Below are 27,627 nucleotides of genomic sequence, written 5' to 3' on the forward strand. Positions count from 1 at the left end.
CTTTGGAGAGGTTTGAACAGATCCACATGGATTATTAATTTTTAATAAACTTACAGTCCCACAATCCCTTGCCACTGCGTGAGTGTTCTGCCGGCCCACATGGGTGTGACTATCATTTAAATTTGGGGGACGTACTGGAAGTTGTGTTTGACCCACCACTTGACAATTTTGCCATGGAAGAAGGGCAGGGACGGCCCGAAACGCGTCGCAAGAGACTGTTGAGTGTTTGAGGCGCTAGCAGCTCCTTCGTGGAACTATGTCTCCAGCTTCCCGCAAAAGGCAAATCCTATTATATATATATCTATATATATTACCTACTGGCGGTCGCCAGTAGGTAGTTATAGTTAGGACCCTGTTTCCATAGGAAAACCGCAACATTCTATTTGGAATAACTTTGGCGCCGGTCGACGAATCCTCGCGAAATTTTCAAAATAGGTGGGGCGCTACGCTCCGCTCCTACCCTGAAAGTCTCGGGGGGATTCGTCAAGCGGGGGCTGAGAAAAAAGGGGGGTCCCAAAACGCGTTTTTCCCATGCATTTTTCCATAGGACCTTTAGACACAGCTACAGCCCGAACGGCTGAACAGAGTTACTTGAAATTTGTCAGAGAGGTAGTCCTCAGGTCAAGGAAGTGCCTTTTGTAGGTCTGGTGTAAATCTGTTCAGTAGTTCCTGAGAAAATAGCATTTAAATCAATATATATATCTGTGGCAGCTTACGGTGCGCTTACCGTGCGCTTACGGTAAGCTTACCGTATGCGTACGGTGACGTGCGCGAGCGCGATTCTGATTGGCTGTTAGATCTTAGTAAACATTCGAATCGGTCGAAACCAGGAAGCGGCGGCCGCCATTTTCTCTCTCGCACTCTGAGGGGGGGAGGAAAAACAAAGGCAAAAAACATGTAAAGGGGCTGCTTAGACAGCTCCTAACCACCTAGCCTTGATGAAGGTGTGCCCAAAGATCCCCCAAGGCCAAAAAGTCAATTTTATTTTTATTCGAAAAATCGCCGATTACGCTTACCGTACGCGTACGGTAAAAATTATTTAAAAAAAAAAAATTAGCCACACTCTCCACACCCCGTGTGCAAATGGTGCCCGATGGGCACCATTTGTGCATTGCATATATAATTAATGAAAATTTAAAAGATTACCTTTCACAACGAAGCGCATAATATGTCCCATGTGTGCGCACGGTGCGCGATGTGCATCGTGCGTACATGGCCCACTGTGCGTGCACGGCACTAACTGTGTAAAGTGGGCGCGCGGTGCGCGAAGCGCACTGCGTGCTCACTGTGCGCGCACGGTGCGCGCATGGAACGAACTACGTTAAGTGGGCGCACACGCCACGAATGGCGTAAAGTAACTTAGCAATTAAAAAAACGTACAAATTCACTGAAAAAACCATAGGTTTCACACATGTTATAGTTAGCTGGACATTTTACTGATAAAAAACCATTGAAATTCCCCCGTTATAGTTAGTGCAGGCAACTATAACTCACGCGACCGCAATCCTCTGCTGATGCTAATACTGTATTTAGACACTTATTTGCCCATGTCTTCTTCCATTAAATTTTAGCTATACATATATTACAAATATTTTTTTTTCATAAAGACACATATGTCATCAGCAGAGGATTGCGGTCGCGTGAGTTATAGTTGCCTGCACTAACTATAACGGGGGAATTTCAATGGTTTTTTATCAGTAAAATGTCCAGCTAACTATAACATGTGTGAAACCTATGGTTTTTTCAGTGAATTTGCAAGGTTTTTTAAATGCTAATTCCTAACTATAACATGTGTGAAACCTATGGTTTTTTCAGTGAATATATCTATATATCTATATATCTATATATATATATATATATATATATATATATATATATATATATATATATAATGTGTGTGTGTATATGTGTATATACATATATGTGTGTGTGTGTGTGTGTGTGTGTGTGTATATATATATATATATATATATTTATTTTTTTTCTTTCGTACTGGCGGTTGCCAGTAGGTGGTTACAGTAGGATCTAGTTTCCATAAAAAAAGCATTTTTGGTTTTGCAAAGAACTTTGACGCGTTTGATGAATCTTAACAAAACTTTCCAAAATAGTGTGCCAGTCACTTCAGCTGCTGTCTGAAAAGTTTCCGGGTGACTGGCCAAGTGGGGGCCGAGAAAAAGGAGAGGGCGTCCCAAAATGCGTTTTCCTCATGCAATTAGGGATTTTACACACGACTACAGCCTGAACTGTTGAACAGAATTACACCAAATTTGGCAGAAAGCTAGGTCTTGGTTTGGAAAGAATGATTTTTGAAATTTGGTGTAAATTTGTTCAGTAGTTTTGGAGTTATTAAAGAAAAAAGATTCATGTATATTGAGATGTGGTTTCACGTGCCAACGGCAGTGCTGTGATTGGCTGGCTGCAACCTGAGAGAAAAGTTGCCGTTGCCATTTTGTCCCTCTGGAACCGTGCAGCAGTAAAAAATAAAATACACCCACTCACAGACTCACTCACAAACCAAATCACACCCGCATCTACACAGACCCACTCACACACCCACACAACCACATCCCTTCCGCCACTCACATGCCCACCCAGAGACCCAGACAGCCACTCATACACCCACTCACAGACCCACACATGCAGTCACACACCCACACAGCCACTCACACGCACTGATAGACCCTCCACACATTCACACACACACCTATTTACACACCCAGGTTACAGAGACATTATAGTTAGGTAATAGCATTAAAAATCCGTAGCAATTCACTGGAAAAACCAAAGATTACCGGAACGTTCTAGTTAAGTTCAGATTTACACACACAAAACCATAGAAATTCAGCAGTAATATTTTCTCAAATAACTATAACTCGTGCCCTAAGGTAACTATTACCCGCCCTCACCAAGCACTGCTAATTACCCCACGTTAATCACCCATGACATCTTCTATATCATTGATAATATCACTGCAACATTTGCAGTGAGATTATTGATGAAACAACTGTGCATGGCGGGGGCCAGAGTTATAGTTACCTTAGGGCACGGCCTCCTTGTAAACTTTGTTTTTTTAGTGAATTCCAAGGTTTTTAAAATTCTGTTTCCTAAATATAACGTCCCTACATACATAAAACATTTTAAGGAAGTCCTCCGGGATCCCTAACATGAGCAGGACTTTTCAGTGCTTATTATTTTGGTGAGGATTTCCATGGAAGAAAACTAGGATTTTATAGGCAAGCAACTTTTCCTTACCTGCGTTTGCATGTTCTTCCACATAAAAGCCTGACTTGTAAGCTTTGCCAATTTCTGTTTATTTTAAAGTTTTTCCGAATCAAGTATTTTATAAAAAAAATTCATATCTACAGACATGCTATATTGTTTATGGATTCATAAAGAATACCAATGATATAGAGGTAGGTTTCCCTTCTTTGCGTTCGCTCATTTTTTATTAACTCTTGCTGACAACATGCTTTGAGAACGGTGATCTGCAATTCTTCAAAGTAGAGTTGACATATGTAGAAGGAAATGTAAAACGATCCATTATTAGCAAATGTTTTCTCTTTGTTTAGTGATGAATTCACAGTACATTTGTTCAATGTTTGTGATGGTGCAAAATTCTGTTTACAATGTAAGCCTGTGCAAAACCTGCTCTCCGCTATGCAAGCTGCAAAGTTAACTTAGTCTGTAATGTTTCACTTGTGCAAAATGTTTTTATCACAGCCTGTGGTCTTAGATTTCAAAAGGAATGTTGGCACAAGAGGACCATTTGAGCTGCATGTATTACGGTTTCAACCCATTAGACTGAGTTATATTTTTATTTTACAGGACTCTAAAGTTACATTACTATTTAATTTAATGCGAATAATGTTTTCCAAAAATATACTTTAATGTAATTACTTGATATTGTTTCAGAACCGTTCAGATGTTCAGTGCCAACATAGATGGCAGAAAGTTTTAAACCCAGAATTAATAAAAGGACCATGGACGAAAGAGGAAGATCAAAGGGTAATTTCAACAGTTTTGTACTTTTGTTTGTTTGATAATGTTTGCATAGAGGGGGTACAGCATTGAAATTACATTGTTTTTTTCAATTTTGAGTGATGTGGTAATCATTCAACCTGCAGTTTTCTTTTGTTTTGCTCTCATTATAATGCAGTGGGCTAAAACTTTGCATTGAGGATGCCATACCTGTACAGGAGCCTTCTCCTACTTGGAATATGCCTGTGACAGAAATGTCTCAATGCCGGTAGCCGAGGGAATGTGTGTGTTAGTGTTCTTTCTTTTTTCTTTTGACCAGCAGTGAGGACTGCACAATTAAGCACACATGTTTTTTAACATTCCTTGGAGATTCCAGACTGTTGTTTTTCTGAAAAATATACACAATATACATACATAGAGAGACTTTTGTTCAGCAGGCTTCATCCACTCGTTGGTTAAATAGTCATTCACATTTTGCTTATGCCCACAACAGCATACAGCACGGCGCAAATGGTCAGCACTCTTTACCCGGTTGCTCCGTTCACTTTGAGTGACTGTAGAAAGTCTCTGAAAAATGATGACTTCCAATTAAAAATAGTACTTTTCTTTTCATTGACAAAGCTGGTTCTAAGTGTGCTTTTTGATTTATTTTTCATTTTAAAATTCAGACCCCTTTTTAGAACACCACGGGACATTCAGGGGATAATGGGCCCAACCGTGATGGCTGAGGCCTTTTACTCCTGAAGTCCCAGGGCCCAACCTACTATGGATGCTGAGCAACTGGTCGCAGCTTTATGAAGTGCCAATTGTAACCTCATGGTCTCTGCTAGGCTCATGGTGACAGTGATACCCTAGTAAACAAGGTTATGTATACACCTGTAGCATCATAGAAGCGAAAATTGGTGAGCGTCTTGGTGAAACTCTCAAATGCATGAGCGGGGTCACATTCAGCGTGTGTCTGTGATATAGCTGTGCTAAGTGGATCCTAGAGCCTGAATCTACTGCCCTGTGTTCTTGAGTTCCAACCATGGTTCTCTCCCCAGAATCAACTACAGCCTCATCCCTTTCACCTAGTATCACAAACTGGTCACTAATGAAATGATGAAGGACCTCTGTCCTGACTCCTGGGTATCCTCCAGCCTCTGTCCTTACATAAATCCTTCATCTCATCTATGGACATGGTGCTGAGGTCAGTTCCCAACTCTGTGTTCTCCACTGCCTATGTGTGTGTCACCTTTATGCATAGAAGAATAACAAGCTAGACTTATTGCAGTACTGGCTTAGATTGGAAATGGCCAATTCCACCTTTGCATCTTGGTTCCTACACGTTAAGTGCCCCACCTCTTACCACCGGTTGTCAGAAACTGTTTCAGAGGGCCAATGAGCATGCAGGGTCTGCTGGGCCCAACAGTGGTGGTTGAGGCCTTTTACTCCTGATGTCATGAGGCCTGACCTACTATGGATCCTGACCAACTGGTACCCCTTCTGCCCGTAACTCTCAGTGGGAGCTGTAGATGAGCATTCAAGGGCTCTCTGAGGGGGAGCTAGGGGGTGGGGGTGTTTAGATACAAATTAGTGAACGCGATTTATAACTCAAAGTGCACTCAGCAATGTCAATAAATCAATGTCCAGTCACTTATTATTTTATGAAAAAGTAGTAGTTTATTTCTAACTCTACTCATTCAAAGAAGTAACGACATGTATAACCCTTGTTGTTGCAATGTGGTTTGGGTTATTCCCCAATCACTGGTGGCTGCATCCAGGGAATGTTCACTACGAGTCCTTATCCAAGAGTTCCCCTTTGACTCCTAGGAATAAGTCAAAAGTGTCTATGGTGCTGCAGCACCTTCAGCAGCGAGTTCCCCGGGGCCCAACAGGCCCTATTAAAGTCTTACCCACTCCTGCAACATGAAAGCCTTCAGTGTCTCTGCCAGTGCCCTGACAGAGGGCAACTGCAATTTATGGTTTTGTTTGGAGAAGTCTGGATTCTTGCAGTACACATGACCGCCCCCAGCAGATGCAGACTCCTTCCAGAGCGGCACTGCTGGCTTTCCCCAGTGATCGGAGTTGTTCCCATCCTTCATTGATGGGGCAAGTCTGTCTTCCCCACACAGGAGAGGGTGTGCAAGGATTGATTTTCGGCTCCAGACCGGAGCCCTGTGATGGCCCATCATTGTTTTAAAGTTCTCAGGGTTCGTCATGGCAGATCTTGATGCGTGGACTCGACCCGCCAGTCTCAGCCCCTATTCTTCCTGGCAACAGACCTAACTTTTGGAGAACACTTTACTAGCAGCTTCTGTGGCATACAGGTTTGCTCCGGTACTTGTGGCCAAACAGCAGACTCCTCCGGTGCCATCACTCTCACCATGGCGGCCCCTGATGCCACATGGTGTTGCTGCTAAGGCACACACAAGTCTTGGTGCTCTTGTTGGCACGATAACTTCAACGGTGGCCCCCCTCTGGCATCCGGGGTCACTGCAACGAGGCGGTATGGGCTTGGTACTCCCTGCACTGTGCACGATGCATGGCTTAGTCTATAACTGCCCTCTCCCAGCGTACGGGGTTGCCAAATCACTCTTACACATGATCAATGACACAATCGGTGCACAGCTATAACTTCACGCCCTGCACAGGGATTGCTCTTGGTTGGGCTCCCCACTGGACCTTGTACTCTCCAACGCTCTTCTCTTCCTCACAGGGCACATTGATCTTGGCAAGTAGTCAGGCGCTGGTGCTCCATCGCTCCAAGGTAGGTGGTCTTTGTTTCCCAGGGTGATGTCCCCTCACCCAGCAGAGAGACTAGCAGGCCTTGGCTTGCAGTCCTGTTCACAAACAGAAGTCTTGTAGGGCGACTCCTTCTCACACAGCCCCTGTGGATGCTTGACAGATGCCACATTTTTGGAACTTAACATCCCCTTCTTATAGTCCTTTTCCAGACACCAAATGTGATGTAGGGTCTGAGTCTTTGAAGCTTTATGTCTGGGTTCTGCTTCTTTTGAAGTGTACCCTTTTCTCGCTCTTTTCTCTTGAAAGGCTGTCTGTCACAGCAGGAGAGATTCCAAAGCCGAGAATCCAAAACACAGGCCATGGGAGTGACTAGAGTTCACACCTGGATATCAATCACAGTGATATGTGCATCAAAAGGTTAATCCTGGGCTCCCAGCCGCACTCTTAATGATTCCCTCATCAGCCCCATCTCCTTCCTGAGATGTGTCCAGGCCCCTTTTTTAATATCTAGCACTGAATCAAAGAGCACCCTTTTGAAGTGTAAAGGGGGAGTCTCTCTCTTTCTCCTTCTCTTCCTCTCTCTCTCTCTCTCTCTCTCTCTCTCTTTCTTTCTCTCTCTTTCTCTCTCTCCTTGCCTCTCTCTCTTCCCTCCCCTCTCTCTCTTCTCTCCCATCTCTCCCTCTCTCTCTTCCAACCCCCTCTCTCTCTCTTCCAACACCCCCCTCTCCCTGCCAACACCCCCTCTCTCCCACAACCCCCTCTCTCTCGCTTCTAACCCCCTTTCCTTCTTCCAACCCCCTCTCTCCCTCTTCCAACCCACCCCTTCTCTCCCTCTTCCTTCATTGTGTCCCACCCAGATCACAGGAATGCAGCAATACATAAATCTGTCTGTGGGGTTTCCTCTACTCATGTCTAATCCAGGCAAGCCTAGGCTTCCGAACATGAAACCCAGAGTCCTCCATGTAATGGTCCTAAGCAGACATTCTTGCACTTAGCGCGCATACAATGCACACACACACACTGCCCAGTACTGTCGCTTCCAGGTATTGTGCCACCCCGACTCACCATACATCTAGTGTCCACAATCACTCTGTGTGCACTGCACAACACTGTACCCTTTCTATGTTCTGCAATGGTGTTTTATTTAAAAAACGCACACACACTCATCATGCTCTTGCTGCACAAGATTTTGCCCTTCATGTATTGTGGACCTAGCACATTCTTTCATTGCGCACACACTGCACAGCATCTCTCATGATCTATTCCTTGCAGGCATACATACACTCAGTAGATGCACTAACCATACATGTATTGAACAGCACTGGTCTATCCTGAACGGTTCCCTTTCCAGGCACATATGCCTCCAGGACAGTCACTACTCCTGCACTGCTTGGCACAGTACATCTACCTGGTGTAGACCAAGCGTGAGTTAACCACACAGCAGCGGAACTTTTCAAAAGGTGTGTGCCTGTAGGCCTCACTCCAGTGACACAGGGTAAAAAGGACCTGTTCACTCCTACTGATCACTACACAGTATGCTACCACTACCGCACTCCTGCTGCTTAACTCTTGGTGAAGGCAGTAGCATTCCACCACTATTTGGCGCTTTGGGTGCCTGTCCCAGTCCTACAAGACTGTAATCCCTGAGACAGGCCTATGTCATGGCGCACATGCACGATCCGTGTTTGCCTATGACAACATAAATCAGCATTAGGGATCCAGACAACAGTACAATTGGGCACTCATAACAGGGGTACCCATCTTTTACCTTGCAGAGGACTTTTTTGTCCCTGCAAATAAATAATATCTACAGTTTATTTTGTCTGCACTTAGGCTACCCATTGCAGCCATGCATACTACCCACTACCAAGTGCAGACTTGCTACCTACGATGTGGTCATGCCCTGCTCTGTCACACTGTTAGTCAGCAGTTACATCACATCCCAGCCAGGTCACAGGTTGTTACAAACTGCACAGCTGGGAGGCCTGCACTCTAAGGCTGTTCAAATGCTCCCAAAAAAACAATCTCTTGGCACGCTTCCTTGACCATACCTTGCAGCTAACTAAGTATATGGTTACACGGCACTGGTATTCCCTCCAGCACCCCTCAAAACTCCATGCAGTACCAATCTGTAATGGTGTGGGCTGACCCAGAGGGCAGAGCGCCCAGTCAAGAGGAGGTCAAAGGACAGAGGAAACTCCCCCTATCGCAGTGTTGGGATGAACTAGTGTTAGGTTTACGCACAAGTGTCAGACGATTCCTTCACTCCCTAGACCCACCCTGTAAGACAATGTCTCCACCCAGTATCTCTAGCACAGCTGTGATGGTGCTATCACTGCTAGAACATTCAGCTGTGCACCAATCCCACATATTACCCTCTACATCCCTTATTTGCCCTCTACTCCACCCGCTGTCACTGGGCTCAGAATCAGAGCTGGAATGCCTAGGACCCTTGATGTCCCACCCACCCAAACCCCCCTGTAGTATGACAATTCGCCATACGCATCAATGAGTTTCTCACGCAATCACATAGCCGCATCATTATGCCTTCCACAACCCCTCATCCCCCGGTTTTATGTGTTTCTTTTCTGTTTACCTCCTTTACTAATATCTTGCCAAAAACAGGGGAGCTGTCATCCTCTCCCTGGAGTACCTCTGCAGCTTTGCTACCATACTCTTCACTTACTAGACATTAATTATAGCGGAGTCTACCGAAACTACATGTTCATGTACAATGGCTGAGTTGTACTCTGCTGAAATGTATGTCTTATGCTTTGGAAAACAAATTAGTAAACAATTTTTATTATTTTTGTACCGTTTTATTAAAAACTCATTAAAAGTTGTTTTTTTTAAAAAGCATTTCTGTATACTTTTTCTTCTTCTTAATTTAATCATTGTTTGGTGTTCCTTAATATGGTCGTTGATTCAGATACATGAAAATAGCCATTTAATTAGTAACTATTTTAAAATGATCTATTGCTTAAAGGGGCCATCTGGCTAATTATGTCACAGTCCATCTCACAACCCCAGCATAAGTCCTCAAACAAAGCAAAATTTTACAGTGTTTATTGTTGGTCACTGCTAGCGTTGCAGGACTGGATAACACTTTTTTTGTTCTCTTCACTAGATGGCCCTTTTAAAAATGAGCTATGTAGTATCCTATTTACGCTATGCTGGGCAATATTTGTGAATTTTCTCAAAACATTGAAGCTAATTGTAATTTAAAAATGCCACTACAGTAATGTAAGTGAGGAGAAAAAATCTTTCAGAAATCGTTTTTAAAGTGCAAAATAAAGAAATTCGAGATTGGAATACTAATACTCTTTCATTACGGAAGAACATTCCACCCATATCCCATCATATCCTGTGAGTGGCAGTTGCACCAGTGCAGTTTTGCTGCTTCTAGACACATGGTCCTGAAGCACTGAGCTTTGTATTTTAGGCATTTTCAACATTAAAACCTTTCAAAACTTTGTTTCCTAATCTAAGATTATAGTTTAGTCATTTTCTTACTGACCATATTTTCTATTTTTAACAAAATGCCCTCTTTCTTTTTGTCAAATATCCATCCTGTAATACATTGAAAGTTGAGACAGGCCCTCATGATGTCTGCATTAGTTGCCATTCTGACTCCATTCTACACGAGAATGGTGAGTTTTGTGTCAAGATGCCCAGAACTCTCAAGGACTGAGAAAAGATCAGCCATCATGCAAAAGGGGAAGACCTAAAGTGACATGAAAACATCCCTGTGAGATGCAAGGAGCATGGAGGAGGGGATGTTTCTATCTTACCTACCAATGCTGTTTCTGATGAGAACCACCCTGCCCCCTTCCAGAAACAGATACAAGAAGAGATCAGAGCATCATGGATTGTGCTGTTCCCGGTCAGCTCAGAGAGCCATGATGATTACAGTTAGTTAGCTGCTTGTGTGCAGTCAATAGCTGGTGTGTTGTCATGCCAGTAGACCAGGAAGAGACCAAGACCCTCAACATTAAAGTATCTGATTGTGCCAAAGCATGCAGTTTCAAAGTATTGTTTGTCAAGTAAATCTTTGCATCTGTTGACATCATGGCTTAAACGCTCAAACCAAGAAACATGCTTTCCTCTCCTCTGCAGGTGAGTTGACCTCTGATAGGGGCTCCATCATGTCCCTCAGACCTTTGTCTACTGTTGCACCTTTGGTGATATGAGTTGTTACTGTTGCACCACCACCTGCAATGCCAAAGTGTAGGACTCCAGCATAGCCATTTAGAAAGTTGCAGCTCCTAGACAGTCTCACAATCCTGACAAATACTGCTCCTATTGGTCAACTTTCCTCCGGTCCAGACAGTCACATAAACAAATGCATACTCCACATAGTCATCACACGTCTTAAAGGTATTACACTTCTCAGAGCGTTTGCACACTGCAGCCAGTCTGTATGCCTCTCTTCTCTGGCAATACTCTTTGGGTTGCACATGGATGAAGAAATGCACCAAACAAAGTCTAAATGAAAAATAATGCACTAAAAATAATATTTATCCAGTGAGTTCTGCTTCTACCAGCAGAGGATTTATTACCCTTGGAGGTGTCCGCAGTAAAGGTATCCACATCACCGGCTGACGAGGGGCTGTGGGGAACCATCTTGCAGTGATGCTTGTCATTCCCCTCCTTCGTATAACATTCTTGTATCAGGAAAAATCACAGAACATTTAAAAAGTAAAATATCGTAAAAAATAAGTGGGCACTGAAAATTGTGCAAAATGGCTATTGTCTCAGATTCAGGAAACCAACCTCAGCCATACCTCTAAAGAAGTTACCCAAATACCAAAAGGAAGAGCTTCATAGGGAGGTAACCTCCTGCTACAAATGGAAGCAGTGGCAAGAGTTCCAAGTCCCCAAAACGGAAAGCAAATTTATTCCTGTTTCTGTTTTGAAAAGCGGGACCCATGCTGAAATTCATACCTGTTTATAATCTCAAAATAAAACATACGTGGATGCGCAACCTGCAGGAGATGGGAGAGAGGGGAATTGCATAGGCTTCTGTTGCCAGACAGAAAAATCCCAACAAATGCGCCCCCATTACTAACCATTGCATTGAAGTACTGGAAGACAGCACTTCGTTATACGAAGGCATTAGTCCCCTATGCTTCCAATATACCATTACTGGGTCTTCCTATACCGCTAGGTACAGTAACATCGCAACATATAACTAAATGGACGGACGAGGGCGTAAATACCGTGGGAATGTTATTCATGGAGAATACATTAATGACACATTTGTAAGGGAGCAAGGTGTGCCTAATACATCATTCCTGCTCTATGCAAATATTAGTAGATATGTTCGGACCACATGGGCACTAAATGGGGAGGAACCACCTACACACAAACTAGTACACATGCAATATCTAATGGGGAATGGTAGCCACCTGACCCGATGGTTGTACTGGGGAATCCAAACACATGCTGCCAACTCATTACAAATACTTCGAGATAAATGGAATGCTGATATAGGCCGAGAGCTGACGGATAAAGAATGGGGATATGTATTGGAATATCCGAAAAAGGTGTCACGTAATCCAAAGTTTAAATTTATACTGGACTCCCCGTCAACTAAGTTTGATGTTTCCAGATACAGTGGACACATATCCTAAATGTCATGCCCCAAATGCAAATTTGCTTCATATTTTATGGCCATGTCCAAAATAGCACATTATTGGGCAACAGTACAAACCATATTAAATACGGTTGCACGTAGGGGCGTAGGAGACTCACTAGAATATTGTATATTGGGATTGCACCCCAGATGTAAGAAAAACGTCCCTACAAATACATTTGCAAACATGGCAAGGCGCCGAAACCGCCCACAGTACTAGATTGGTATAATGAGGTGGTCCGGTGGGGTAGAGCCGAAAGTGCAGAACTCAAACGTGAGGAAAGGAGAGGATTATGAAAAAAACTATTTCATTAGAATGGAATGTAATGCTAGAAGAATTTATAACGACTGAGTCACACATAAATTAGGAATGACATCATTGTACATTTACTGAGAATGGGTCATCAGCATAAGAGATGTGAACAGGTTGATATCTCATTGTATCATAGTGAAGGAGCTTGCTCACGGATATGTGCTTAATGCCTATAACTGTACTGTACTGTACTGTAATGCTGACTAAATCAGACAAATGCAAAAAAGAGCTGTGCATGGGAAAGGGACGGGGGTGGGACATAGTTAGTTGACTTGTTAAACTTAATAGGGAGAGGGAACTGATCAGCTTATTATAATCACTATGTTATTCTGTATAGACCGAACCGCTGGAACTCTCACAGGCAATGTACGAAAGTGAACTAAAGGAAGGCCATGCAAACCATTGGATATTATCACTGTCGAATCGTACTATTTATATATGTGTCTATGATTACTTAATTGACTTTCTAATACTGTACGGATATAATATATGTTGTAAAGAAGCTGAAACTAATAATTCTAAGAAAATAAATAAAATGTGTTAAAAAAATAAATAAAATATACCTGGATCAGACAAGAAAAATTCAGGATGCTGGCTCTCCACCAGATATTGCTGTGTACCATCCTTTAGATTATATATCCTGGCTCACTAAGTTCTGGATATAACCATCGCTCTACAGAGAAAGGTATCTAAAACGAATCTAAGACATTTGCATCCTGTGATTCAATGAGTAATGTAATAAGTAAATGCCATGCCATGGGAGTTGTACCACAAAAAAATCCTCAGCTCCAGGATGGAAGCTGGATGTATGCTGTGTAGATCTTCAGGATGCATATTTCTACATTTTAGTTGCGATGAAACATTAAAGTTCCTGGTCGGCAATAGCCACTACCAATATACAATTCTACCATTGGGACTGAAATCTGTATGACCTCTAACAGCACAGAACCCTAAAATCAGCCCCAAAGGCATTTTCAAAATGTATGTCAATGGCACATTTGAGGAGAAAATTGATAACCATATACCTGTAGCTTGACCAATTACAGATCAAGGTGTTGACTCACCTGCTTAGCAGTTAAAACAACATTTTTGTCAAATAGTTTACACTCCAAATCCTTGAATTATGGTTAAGTCATGCTAAGTGTACCCCAATATCAATGTGATCCATTCCTTGTCTGGGTCTGGTGTTTGATACGTAAAACTCAAGAGCTGTTCCTTCAGGACAGAGGCTATCTTTTCATCTGCCTCAAGTGTTATTAACTCCAGACAGTTCTTTCCACAGCTAAAAAATATAGTGTCTCTCTTTGCAGTATGAATCTCTTATCCTGAATGTTCACCTTCAAACAAGACCTTTAACATTGCCTGAAAGATCAGTGGTGCCAATTCTCAGACATCTGGGAAAGACATGACACTCCTTTCATTGGTGCTCAAGTACGTCTTGTGGCAGCCCCTATTAATCGGTCTACTGCAGGGTGTATCTTTAAACCACAACATTCAATTTCAGGCATTAGGCAGGGATGATTTATTATAGGATAAGGTTCCCATGAGGGCTACTTTCAGGTTCACAGCACTGCCTTACCATATTGGTCTTTTGGAACTCAAGAGTAGGTCACCTAACTCTCCCTCCTTTCAGGACAAATTCCTTCTCATTCAGATTGATAATAAAACGCGTGTACTTTCTGAACAAGCGAAGGACGACCAGCTCTATACTATTCTTGCTCATAGTCTAGGCTATCTGCAATTGGTGCATAGATGGGAGCCCCAGATCACCATAGGTCTTGTACTAGGCTTTTAGCATGAAGAAATGGATTCCTTCAGAATGTTCAGGAAAACCATGAATGGCTTCTATAAAACGTAGTTTTGCAAAACATCCTCCGTGATTGAACTGTCCTCGGATAGGAAAAACAAAACACAATGTGGCAAGGCTCTTATGCGCAAATGTTTTTTTGTAGTCCCCACAATCAGGTGCAAACTAATTATATTGTGTGCTCCAAGGAAGAGGACAGCCACTCATACCCCCAGAAAAAGGACCAGAAAACCAGTCCTACAACAACAGAAGCAAATATCCTGAGCAAAACACCATATTTATCATAAAATCAATGTCCAATCAGTCTTCTTTCCAAATCCGATGATTTTATTCTTGAAGTATGATAAAATCTTCTCCAGATAGCACAATAGCCCAGATCGCACAATAGCCAACTCGCGTTTCGTCAGATCTGATGCCTCCGCATCTCTGACTTCATCAGGGCTTAGAGATATCCCAAATAACACGTGTTTCGTCAGATCTCATGACTCCGCATCTCTGACTTCATCAGGGCTACAAACAAATTGACAACAAATGTCTGAGTAACACTAAAAATATTTACATAGGATCACCTCCACCACATCACCCATGTGCTTATGGCGATCACATAATAATTCTGAAAGTATTCATAGGTGCCCACAATGGTTGTCAACAAACATATAAATATACCAATCATAAGAAAATCATAAAAAAATCTTAAAAAATCATAAAGAAGAGGGACTTAGAAACAATACAATCCTGATTACCATAAGACGTTTCAATACATCCGTATATTCCTAAAGTTTAAACACCAGAACATAGATAGCATCTATACATAAAAACAAGTTCACTTAATATAGTGTATAATTCATCATTCCACATGTGAAATAACACAAGTGACTGAGCTCACCTTAGAGATATCCCAAATCCATATGTCAATTCCAATGTGCTCCAGACGTCAAATACTCGTATTAAATTAATATGTAATCTGGAGTATAAAAGATAGATATATTCACTGAAAAAACCATAGGTTTCACACACGTTATAGTTACGAATTAGCATTTAAAAAACCTTGCAAATTCACTTAAAAAACCACAGGTTTCACACATGTTATAGTTAGCTGGACATTTCACTCGTAAAAAACCAATGAAATTCCCCCGTTATAGTTAGTGCAGGCAACTATAACTCACGCGACCGCAATCCTCTGCTGATGACGTCAGATATTACATCACTGTATTTAGACACCTATTTACCCAGGTCTTCTTCCATTAATCTTTAGCTATACATATATTACAAATATTTATTTTTCAGAAAGACACATATGTAATCAGTGATGTAATATCTGACGTCATCAGCAGAGGATTGCGGTCTGGGCATTTAATATGGATATTGCTAGATTAAACACTAACTAACTGTTTGTGATGTTATGTAACATACAACTTTTTGTATGCGTATCAAATCATGTTTCACGATACACTGAGAAAGGAATGATATGTTGTGTACCCCCAGTTATATGATGTGCTTTAACAACTCTTGCATATGTTTCAACAGTTTTTCTTATGATACATTGAGAAAGGAATGATGTGTTGTGTACCCCCTGTTAATATACACCCTATGTACACATTTTGATTTTTCACGGTTTGCTCGCAGTGCGAGAAGGCAGAAACATAAATGGTAATAACTACCATTTTATGTTTCTGCCTTCTCGCGCGGCGAGAAAGCAGAAGTGCCTGGTTGGAGGTGGGCGGTCCTGCTCGATGGCAGGGGGGAGTGGCTTACCCACTGTTGTGCTCACTGACTGTTTGGTTGGCCCTGGTGCTTATCGGCTGTTTGAGAACGGAGTACACACGTTTAGTCTTTTTTCCCCCTACTTACCTCTTTATACTCTATCTGTTCCAGTAGAGGACTGGGGTAGGGAGCCACTAAATACGGAGAATCAGCAATACCCCACATTGCAAATGCTTCTTTTTCTGCAAAATTAATTTGGCGGTGGATTTAGAAGACCAAGTTATTAGAGAATGCTTCCTTGCATCCCTTCCTATGGGAGTTAAAAATTCAACGGTCTTGATTTCAGAGGTGCTAAGATGAGCAAGGGTAGGGAAGGCGTGTAAGAGTTTTAATATGTTGCCACGGATTGAATATCACACCTCCCTCTAGAAGATAATCCGGGCGGAAGATCTTCTACCTACTACCTGAACAGGTCATCCAAGGTGGCCAAATTGCAGATACTTTCCTCTGTGCATCCGGATATACCAGGTGACTTGGAGTGTAAAGAATGATTTTCAGGAGTAGCACCTGTGATGGAGATACTTGTATCTGCTTTTTCACAGGGTATCTTTTCCCTTTGGATGTTAAAATCTGCATCCAGGGTTGTAGTTGGCAGGGAACCGAAACTGGTCCTGGCAATCTGGTCGGGGCGGGAAGCTGTTTGCTAGGGCCAGTTACGACGATTTTGTTACAGGGGGCCAATATTGCCGGTCCCCGGTAAAACAAAAACGGCCCCCCAGGGGCCCAAAATCAGCCCAAACCCTGGCAGCCCACCTGGGAAACGCCCGGTACCCGCTACGGCCAGTCCGGCCCTGGTAGTTGGGGTCAAGGCAGTTGTAATAGGACAGCCCCTAGTAATTAATTTGTCATTTATTGTTGACACTCTCGAGGTTAGCAAAAGAACGGTGCAGCAGAGAATCTGCTAGATTGGTAATTATCACTGATTCTCACGTGTTTTCACGGTCGGCTTTGTGTTCGCTCTACCTGAGGTATTGATGTTTTGGCTATGCTTTTAGTCTGTGTAATAGCCTCAAAGATCCGGAAGAATTCAGGCATAAGTTGGGCAGATACCTCATATATCCGGCCAGAATCCACTCGGGAATTTAAATATGAGGGCGATAGCTCGTTGTATGTAAGTTGGTTTTGCGTGGAGATAGGAGGCCAAAATATTTTTTGTCTCCTTTCTGGCTTTACGTAGCTTTTTCCTTTGCTTTTTTGTCATTGGGAGACTAATTAGACCTTGCTGGGTTACTGGTTCCCAGCACACTCTGCCTGAGGCTGTATATTTTTTGTTTTTAACTTTGCCACAAGATCTGTTGTTGCTGACTTCGTTGTAGATAATGCCAAGGGACAGTCATCCTGACTTAGGTGGGCTATACCGTTGCACTCTGCCACCTCATCAAGATACGTTTGTGTGGCCTTTGTTGCTTTCAGATTCTTGAGACCGTGACAGACACTTTTAGGACAGAACATTTCTTTAACTTCTTGTGTTTGAGTGCCCAATACCTGCGGAAGGGTACCTATTTTGTTAATAATTGGTGCACAAAGGCACTGTCCGCTAGTTACCGGTCAATTCCTGATACAAACATTGCAAGTGCATTTAATATATCCCCCTGCAGGTCCATTGATTAGGGTTGATAGCTCAGGGCGTCCACAGCTAGCTGAGATATCCTTAAGAATGACTCCCAAAGGTCTTGAGTCTATTTATCTTGGCAGTTTGGAGATCAGGATGAAGCTTATGATCTGCATCCGCTGATTTTGAGAGCTTGGCCTCCAAATTGCAAATTCTTGTTTAGAATACTTCGAGTAAGACAGGAGAAGGTCCCTAGGCAACACATCTGGAGGAATAAAGTCTAGTGGCGATTTTTAACAGTGGGCAGATTTAGTGGATAATTTGAGCCTGTTTTTGATTGGAGAGAGTGCCCATTGCGGTTCGAGTTCACACTTCAAGTTAGACATTAAGTTGAGCATGCCGTATAGCGGAGTCCGTTGCTGTTCTTGTTTATCATTTGCTGTGTTAATCTTCTCCTGTGGCAGGGCCTCTGCGGACATTTGTTTTAATACCCTTTGAGGGTATAGACCCCGAACTACCACAAGGCTATATATCTGTTTCTGGTATTTCCTTACGTTCATTAGCAGCTTTTTTGTCAGCCTTGAGGTGAATTGTATTCAACGGAGCAGGTTACCTTTCAAGTGCTTATTTTTATGAAGTTAGAGGAGGGTAAAGCTTGAGATACAAGTTCTTCGTGGCATTGCAAGCATAATTGCTGCACCGGTCGAATCACTGTCACCACTTTAGCTTCAGTTGGAGGTGAAGCGAACAGAAGAGGAGACGTAGGAAGAAGAGACCATGAAATGTTAGAGAGAGGATATGTTAGGCTAATTAACTCTGAGTCAGACACAGGTTCCCAAATTGCATCCGAATTTACCTTACTAAATTCTGTACCTTCCCTTTCGATACTCTGGTTGCACAGTACGACCTTTGGGGAGATCAAGGTTGTGAGCTCCTCATGTTCCTCCATCGAGGAAAATATTGCTTCACCAGGATCTTTTATAAAGCTAAATTTATCAGGGACCTTTGCACATTTCTCAAACATCTTCGCAAGGGTTGAAATCAAGCTCTGCCCACATTGTGCAGGTTTAGATTTTGAGTTTTTCAATGTGGGAAGTGATTGAAGGTTCTTTTTTCTTCTTGCCACTGGCTGGTGTGGTGCCCTAACCCGTCCTGAAATCATGTTCCTGGGAGGTCCTGGCACACTGAATTTCCTGGTGCTTATTCCCTTAGGTGTCTTAACAGAGGTATTATAATTATTTCTATTAGCCCCTCCGTGAGAGATAGTGAAAAATGACCACCAAAACAGCCACAGACTACGTTGAAGCCTCAGGCCTTACCTTGCCTCCGTACCACTCCATACTTCCAGCTAAAAGGTGAGTGGTGAATTTGTAGCACTTTAAGGGACCAGCCAAACACTGAAGACATATTAATAGGGAAGTGACCCAGCAAGGGCCTGAAGCGCACGTCACAGAGCGATGTCAACTAAGTTCGGCCCAGAAAAACATCCACAAGGACTACAAAGGGTATGGTAGCCCTAGTGACTCCTCGCCGGCCACTATGATGTCTATGATTTGGCAGGAGCACAAAGTGGAATGTAACCTTACTCCAAAAAGCAGTGCTGCAGACTGCGACTACGCCCGATTCCACCTTTCCTACTGGTTACCTCGTCGGTCGTAGCCTATTAATGGCAAGAAAGTCCTCTAGGGGAGACAACAGAGGTCCCCAACTGGAGGTATGAGGACACCAGCACAAAAGTTCGAGAGAGAGGTGGAGATGGAGGGGGGTGGGGGGGGGGAAGGTGGTAGAGCTATGCTTTGAGCAAGCTGCACCAACACCTAGGTCGGCCACTTCCATTCTCCGTGGCTCAGCGACATCACCGCAGAGCTTAATGCACTGTTGCTTACCTTCCCCTCCTTGTTCCTTGCGGTATCTTGTCACCAGAGTTTCACCTGCAAATTACAGATGTTCGAAGTACTTCCTGCCTGTCCCGCATCCCGTTGGCTGCAATACATAGCCCACTGTCCACAGGCCACAACTTCACAGGCTCCTTGATGTCCAAGAGTAGTCTCTGACTCTGCAGCGACAGTTGAGAGGGCGGGTGGCGCTGGTCGGTCGGTAGGTTGGTCAGTCGATCGGGAGGGCCCAGCAGGTGTTACAGGGCAGACAAAAGGCTGGTTAATGGGTGAGTCGGTGTGCGACGTGGTAGGTGACCCTCTTCTTCCTCCTCACCAACGTAACGAGCACCAGAGCACCAATCCAAGCAATTGGCTATATACAAGATGTAAAAGCAAATCACACTCCTTCTCCCATGCTTCTGAGATAACACTGCACCTATACCATAGAAACTGGCATCAGCAGTGATCATGCATGTCTTCCCAGCACAATAAAAGTTTGAGTGTGGCAGTATTCACTATATCAGTTTTAATTAATTCAAATGTCTTTTGTTTCTAAGCTAAATATTCAAACTTGTCATCTTTCCTCACCAACTTGCTCAAATGTTTCATTGTCTCAGCAAAATTAGGTAGTTGAGAATGTGCTGTAATGTTCATGCAGCCCAGCAAATGAAAGTAGTTTTTCCTCAGTATCTGGTGCAGCAGCATTCACAATAGCTTCAGCTAACAAGGCTTTTAGGTACAACCCCTTGACCTTTAATGTTATGACCCAGATACTCAACCTGATCTCGGAACAATTTGCAATTTTCTTCTTTCAAAGTTAGTGCCTTTTCCGGCAGCCTTACACAGACTTCTTAAAGATGTTCTACATGCTCATCTTCTGACCTGGAGAAGACCAATAGATCGTCCTGAAAACATTTGACAAATGTTTCTGCTCCCTTAAAAATGTAAAACATAGCCCTTTGGAACACAGAAGCAACTGACGACAGTCCAAATGGCATTCTGTTGACCTGGAACAAACCTAGAGTTTTAAAAAATGCAGTATATTTTTTTTAATCAGGTGCCAGCATAACTTGATGTTAAACAGAATGCAAATCCAAATTTGAAAACTTTTGCCCCTTCCAACAGTCACAGCAGTTCATTAATGTTGGGGAGAGGATGAGAGTCAATCATGATATTTATTCAATGCATGTAAATCAACACATGGACGCAATGTACCATCCTCGTTACGTGCCAGCACATTGAGAGACATCCACTGCGATGACTCTATTTCTTGGATAACTCCCCCTTCCGTCAGATTCTTCAATAGATTTTTCAAATCTTTCCTCACACTTAACGGAACGGTTCTTAATTTATGTTTGACAATAACACCATTAATCTGTAACTGAGTTTTGTGGCAGAGCCTTTGCAGTAATCCCAATTTACTAGAAAAAACATTAGGAAACAATTTTATCAGTTCTTTGCTTTCATCATATTCAGTTACCAACATTACTTGCTCCTTGGCTCCATAAAACTTCCCTACCAATCACATCCACACCTTTATATCTGCACTCCTCCCTATGAAACACAAATTGGAATGGAAGAACCGTTTCATTTCAATCCTTACCACTTCAGACATTTCAGCAGTGATATCAGCTGGTTTCAAATCATGACCTGCAAACACTCTGTGGAACACATCTTAAGAAATAATGGTCCAAGGAGAACCAGAGTCTGTCATTACTCTCAACTTTTTTCCTAAAACCTTAGCAATTCAATCTTGGGGTCCAGGTAGTTTGTGCAGATCCTCCTCCATAACTGAGCTGACAACTTCTTTCAACACCAGAATGATTCCTTGTTCGTACTTCCCACCATTTTTCTCATCATATACATCATTCTCAACTGCTTAACTTACATATCCAATTTTACTTTTCTTTTTCTCTAGTCTTTGTTTACTGTGCTCACATACTCTAGCAAAGTGTCCCACTTTTCCACAAATGTTACAATCCTTTCCTATGGCAGGACAAAACTTTGAATATGCAATATTTGTGTTGCTACCGCATTAAAAATACATAAGTGTTTTCACATCTTTTTTCCGGGCCATTCAGAACCACTATTGCTTTCTTTCACATTTGACACCACAGCACATATATTAGCTGATCATTCGCTGTCAACTGTTTTCAACCAGTGCTCTGATTGTTCAGTTGCCTTGGCTGTAGCAATGGTGTAACTCAATGTGGGATAACCTAAAATCCAAAGTTGTTCCTGGATTTCCTTGTTCCTTACATTGACTATGATCTGATCACGGATCATCTCATCTACCATATCACCAACACTGCAGGACATAGGCCGTGCCCTAAGTGCTGTTTCAAAGTCATCAAATGTTATTCTATCCAATGCAATACTAACAAAAGGTTTAAACCTCTTTGCATTCTCATTAGAGCTTCCATAAATTCGTCATTGTCTCCATCATCCTGGGATCTCACTTGTGGCAAAGCTAGAAAGATAACTTGCCCTTCATGAACTAAACAATGTAAAAACATTTTTAATTGACATATCAGCTCCAATCACTGTCATATAAATCAAAAACTAATCTTTCCATTTGGCCCATGGAATAAGTGGTTCACTCTTACTCTGAAGTCCTTTAGGAGGAGGTTCAAACTGCATAATGATATATCAGTAGCAATAGAATTTTCCACAGGATAAGCACAAAGTGTGCGTATCACCAAATTGACAATATTCAGGGATGGATAACCAGAGCTTTCCTAGTCTAAAATGGCCACTTCGTTCATAATACTCGACATGAGTTCCTCAAATAAAAATTTGACCCAAATGAAAATGGTTGCAGCTTCCTATCAATAGGTACAGGATCCTTGCCTCAATCCATGATGGCTGCAAAAAGTGTTCAGCGTTACTGTGTTGTATTCCTGATCTAAAAATGGCCATCGATGTAATCAGCGTCACAATACGTTGATATCTATGGCTGATGGAGCACAATAACTCAGTGGAGCAGCAATGCAAAGCATGATGACGCTTAGGTTAATATGGCCAAAAGAGCTAGACTAACTCCGTAAGGCAGCAACGCAGGGTGTGAGGCCAGCCATTAACCTTCTCAGCGTATTAACTGATAGCGGCACCGGCAGCATAGTATGGCCAGAGCAGCCGATCCTCCTGTCAGTTCCTATGTTCAAAAGAAATATAGGGCAACCATCAATTTCTCTCTGCCCATCCACCGGTCGATATTATGAAACAAACCGTTTTCAACATCGCTCGTCGCCAAATTGTGAAAGAAATACACAATAATGGCAGGTAAGTCATGCAGCCTTTTTTTCTGCTTCGCTTTCATGCCTCCATCAATAGTGCGTCCCCCCAACTGTAACTCACCTCCACATTCCATTTAATCCAGGTGAAACACCATGATGAGGGGGCTACCTAGCTTATGGCGTTCCACGCCAGACAATATAACATTGACCAACTCGCTTTCCAAGTTAACACCCTTGTCGTTCAGTTACTTTTCCACTGCATTGCAAATTGTCTTTTGAGAACTATTATGGCAGCATCCACTGGCCTGTAGATCAGTTAGAACTTTTTAGTCCTTTTCATTAAGCCTGAGATGCACTTTTTGGACGCATGATTGAGCTACTTTTCCTTCAATTCGTCCATGTAGTTAAGCACTTGCAGTGCTTGATTAAAAAAAAAATAATAATAAATGCCGGGGCCCTTGTCAGGAGGCCACCGCAGTTTGCACCACATATTGCCACTGCAATTACACAACTACTAACCATCACACTGCTGCAAGTGTGGCAATTCAGACTGTTTCAGGCTGCCAAAGCTTTAAGAATGGCCTGGGGGCAGTCATTAGTTGTTTTTAATATATATCTAATTAACAAATAACTGTTTTTCTGCTCATCTTTAAATTGCACAAATAACGCCACTTTGCAGGTTAAGTGCCGATGCCGAGCACTGGAAACCACCGGATGTAATTAAGCGCTGAGCTCTTGATCTCTTTTTGTACTTCAGTTTAATATTTGACAAGGGATTATGATCTGCATTTGGGCATCTTTTACACAGGGTACTGGAAATTTGTACACATTTTTAATGCTCCAGGTTTTTTCTATTGTTATCAGGTTTTTTTAATGGTTTGTGTATTTTTCTCTGCATGTAACAAATGTATATGGCTTCCAGAGTGGTTTGCTTGATATCCGGCGATGTTTTTATCGTGCATTGTTTAATGAAGGACATTTAAAATAATATAATGAAAATTGTATGATTTGGATATCCTCGAAGGTGTTCCCCCCTGCTTACTTTTATGAATGTTTTTATAGGTTATTGAATTAGTTCAAAGGTATGGTCCAAAACGATGGTCTTTAATAGCAAAACACCTAAAAGGAAGAATAGGAAAGCAGTGCAGAGAGAGGTGGCATAACCACCTAAATCCTGAAGTGAAGAAATCGTCCTGGACTGAGGAAGAGGACCGAATCATCTACGAGGCTCATAAACGATTGGGAAACCGGTGGGCAGAAATTGCAAAACTTCTTCCTGGAAGGTATTTTTTTAAATTATTCTTTACATCTGATTTATACTTTCATAGTATTTTGTATTTTTTCAGTTGTCTGTGATTTTGCAATTCATCGTTGACTAGTAAACTTCAACACTTCCACCACATTTGCAGTTTGCCTTCTCCATTTACAGGTGGGGCAACCGCAGGGTTGAATGTCTGTCTGCCACTGGACTATTAGGTCTCATTGCTAATCACCCCACTCTGTTTATGGTGTTGTGACAGTCACCAGATTGCCCTGCCCAGGACCACAGAACTAACATGGAAAGCATGATGATCCCAAGCAGGGAAATCAATTGATAATCCCCTACTTTTTTTTTGTTTTGTTTGAAAATCTGTTATTAGTACATTTTCTTCATATTTTCCTGAAACAACATGTCTATTGTCTAGCATCGATAAGCATCACTTTCCATATAACATCACTTGGCCTCTGACTCTGTAAAGAGCCGTCAGCATACATATCTTCCACATAAACTTGGTGTCACCTTTAGCCATTGTGCATGGATGCTTATCCAGCTGCCAATTATCCTGGGCATTAACTGCCCGCACATTCTATCATCTCCAATCGAATACAAGGATGGGAATGTTTAGTTTGTCTATTACCAGCAATATTCTAGAGTGCGACAGAATTCAGGTCATCTGAACAATATTTTCAATACTCAACAATAAAACCAAAACAAACAAGAGATGTCAGTGTGTAATAATCCCCTACTTGCAGGGAGAAAACCCCATATGTGTTGAGAATATTGATTTTGGTTTTTGATGACAAACAGCTTTGTGAGTTTTATTTTTCCCAAAGGTATTTTTATTGAATGTTCCCAACATACAATCAAAGGCATTACCATCACAGTACCCCTTGCAGGGGGACAGCATGACTCAACAGTGAATACAGTTGCTGAAGAAAGTGCGTTGCCCAATAAACAGTACACACCTGTCACAAGAGGGAGCTCAATTGAAAAGTACAGCTTCTGGTGGTAATGGAGCATAGAACAAGAGCAATCGGGCACAAAAAGACGGACAATTAATTTTATATCCGGTATATCTTTTTCCTATGACAGCAACTTTGTCTAAGCCTTCCAGATGGAAGGTGCTAGATGTCGAAAACAAAAACCATGAACAAATAATTCCCAAGAAAGAAATAAAACGTAGAAGAGTAACAAAGTAATCCCCCCCCCCTGAACCCACCCCTACCATGGTGGCGGCAACAGATATGTAGTGAAAGTATCCTGAGACACAAGTCTCTGCTCAAAATTGGAAAAGATGGAGGGCTCTAATGGAAGAAGGACAGACAGCTGAGAGGAGGCCTCATGAAAGAAAGGTAACTAAAGGCCCCCACTTAAATTTGAAGTTCTTATAATTATCCCTGAAAATTTCAGACATGCGTTCTAGACTGAGTAACTTCCATAAACGTGAGTGCCAAAGGGAGATAGCCCCAACAGTACACTCACCATAGTTGAGAGGATGGGGTATCCCAACACTTCCTTCATATGTGCTAGAATTTCTTCCCAAAAGGGGCGGATAGTTGGGCAGTCCCACCATATGCGTTGGAAATCCCCAAGTAGCCCGCATCACCTCCAGCATCTATCAGAGGTGGTGGGAATTTTTTTTTTTTAGTTTGGGCGGATGTAGGTACCAGTCCATCATGGTCTTCAGATGGGCTTCCCGAAGTTCTGTGGAGTGGTTGAATCTTATGATGTCGGACCATAAATGAGACCATTCTGCATCTGAGATGGCACGCTGCAGTAAGTCCTCCCACATAGACATATACCGTGGGCGTAGAGACAATGCAGTCCAGAGAAGAAAATTGTATATAAAGGATATCACCCCTTTCATAGAAGTGGTCTTGGTGAGAAAGGCCTCAAATTTGGTGAGAGGGCGAGTGGCCGCCTCTCGTACCTGAGGAGTAAGGGACCAGTGCATTAGTTGAACATAATGATACCGCTCCACGTTGCCTATTTTATAATCTCGCTTGCAATGGTCAAACGTGAGAGGGTCATAGTTGTGAAATAGGTGTGTCAAGGCTAAGCACCTGCCCTCCCGCCAGGCATCAAAGGGTCCCTCATGTAAAGCTGGGGGGAATGCCGGTTTGAAGTGAAGTGGTGTAAATGGAGAGGGGAACGAAGTCCACCTATTGTCACCCGAAACTGAGTCCCATACTCTCAGGGTGGTGCGTGTAGGAGTGCTGATGTACGTGTTCTTGGGTCTGTCCTCTCTAGGCCGCCACACCAGGTCCCAAACGGTCCGTCCCGTCACACTCCGGTCCATATGTAACCAGTGTTTATCGGAGGATTGTTGCGACCATTCTATCAGGACTCTCAGCTGGGCATCTTTGTAATATAAGTGAATGTCAGGGAGTCCCACCCCTCCCTCTCTGCGAGAGCGACGCAGCAGAGAGAAGGAGAAGTGGGCCCGCCCCCCCTGCCAGATGAAGCGTAAGATCATAGCTTTCACTCTACGGAAGAAGTCACTATCTAATTCGATGGGCAGGGCCTGAAATAGGTAAAGGAGTTTAGGAAGAAGTGTCATCTTCATGGCGTGTATACGGCCTAGCCATGACAGAAAGAGGGGCTTCCATTTCGTGAGTTCTGCTTGTATTCGTGCGAGGATGGGGGGGGGGGGGAGTTGGCAGCGTAAAGCTTCTCTAATGTGGGTGTCATCTGGACTCCCAGGTTTTGAATGGAGGAAGTGGCCCAAGGGAGTGGCGTAAGAGACTGAAGTCTATGAATTTCCTCTGGCGGGAGAGTGAGGTTGAGTATATAGGATTTATCTAGATTTATTTTAAAACCTGCTACTGCTTCGAAGCGTTCTAGCTCAGATTGCACATTTGGGAGTGACGTAGCCGGTTCAGATAAAGACAAGAGGACGTCGTCCGCAAACAAAGATCTTATGGGACTCCCCTGTGAACCGTAGCCCATGAATACCAGGATTAGCCCTGATTGCTAGCGCCAATGGTTCGATACTGAGAGCAAAAAGCAGGGATGAAAGGGGACATAGATTCTGGAGATAGGCTTGTTGGGTAGCCAAGTCTAGCGTCTCTCCAGAGTATAGACGTTCATAAAAAGAGCCAAATATCTCGGCCTTGTCCTCGTCTTTGTGTGTGATGTCTCCAGAGGGGCCCTGAATGCGTCCTATATACTCTCTCTCCCTTTTATCTTTGAGCTGTCTAGCAAGGTGTTTACCAATTTTGTTGCCCCGAGTATAGGAAAGTTGCCTGAGTTTAAGGAGCGTAAATTCTGCTCTGTTATTATAGATAGCCCGGAGTTTACCACGAATCGCCGTTAGATTCCGAAGAGTTTGCCTGGTGGGGTTCAATTTATGGGCGTGCTCAAGAGAAGAAATCTCTGTCTCCAGTTTTTCCCGCCCTCTAGTGCGCTGCTTATTCAGAGCTGCATTAAGGGCAATACATTGCCCTCTAACGACCGCTTGAGTGTGTCGCCAGTGGT

The 27,627-nt window shown here is 42.9% G+C and overlaps 1 protein-coding gene across 4 annotated transcripts in view; it reads left to right on the forward strand.

Moving 5' to 3' along the window:
• MYBL1 (MYB proto-oncogene like 1) overlaps nt 1–27,627 on the forward strand; it is a 687,544-nt gene that overhangs the window by 100,479 nt on the left and 559,438 nt on the right. For all 4 annotated transcript variants that reach the window (XM_085605513.1, XM_085605511.1, XM_085605512.1 and 1 more), the window contains exons 4-5: nt 3,913–4,005; nt 23,952–24,172. In XM_085605513.1, the coding sequence (XP_085461639.1) occupies nt 3,913–4,005; nt 23,952–24,172 (314 nt within the window). The remainder of the gene's footprint in view (nt 1–3,912; nt 4,006–23,951; nt 24,173–27,627) is intronic.

Source organism: Triturus cristatus, chromosome 5_1, assembly GCF_964204655.1.
Source record: "Triturus cristatus chromosome 5_1, aTriCri1.1, whole genome shotgun sequence".
Lineage (NCBI taxonomy): Eukaryota > Metazoa > Chordata > Amphibia > Caudata > Salamandridae > Triturus > Triturus cristatus.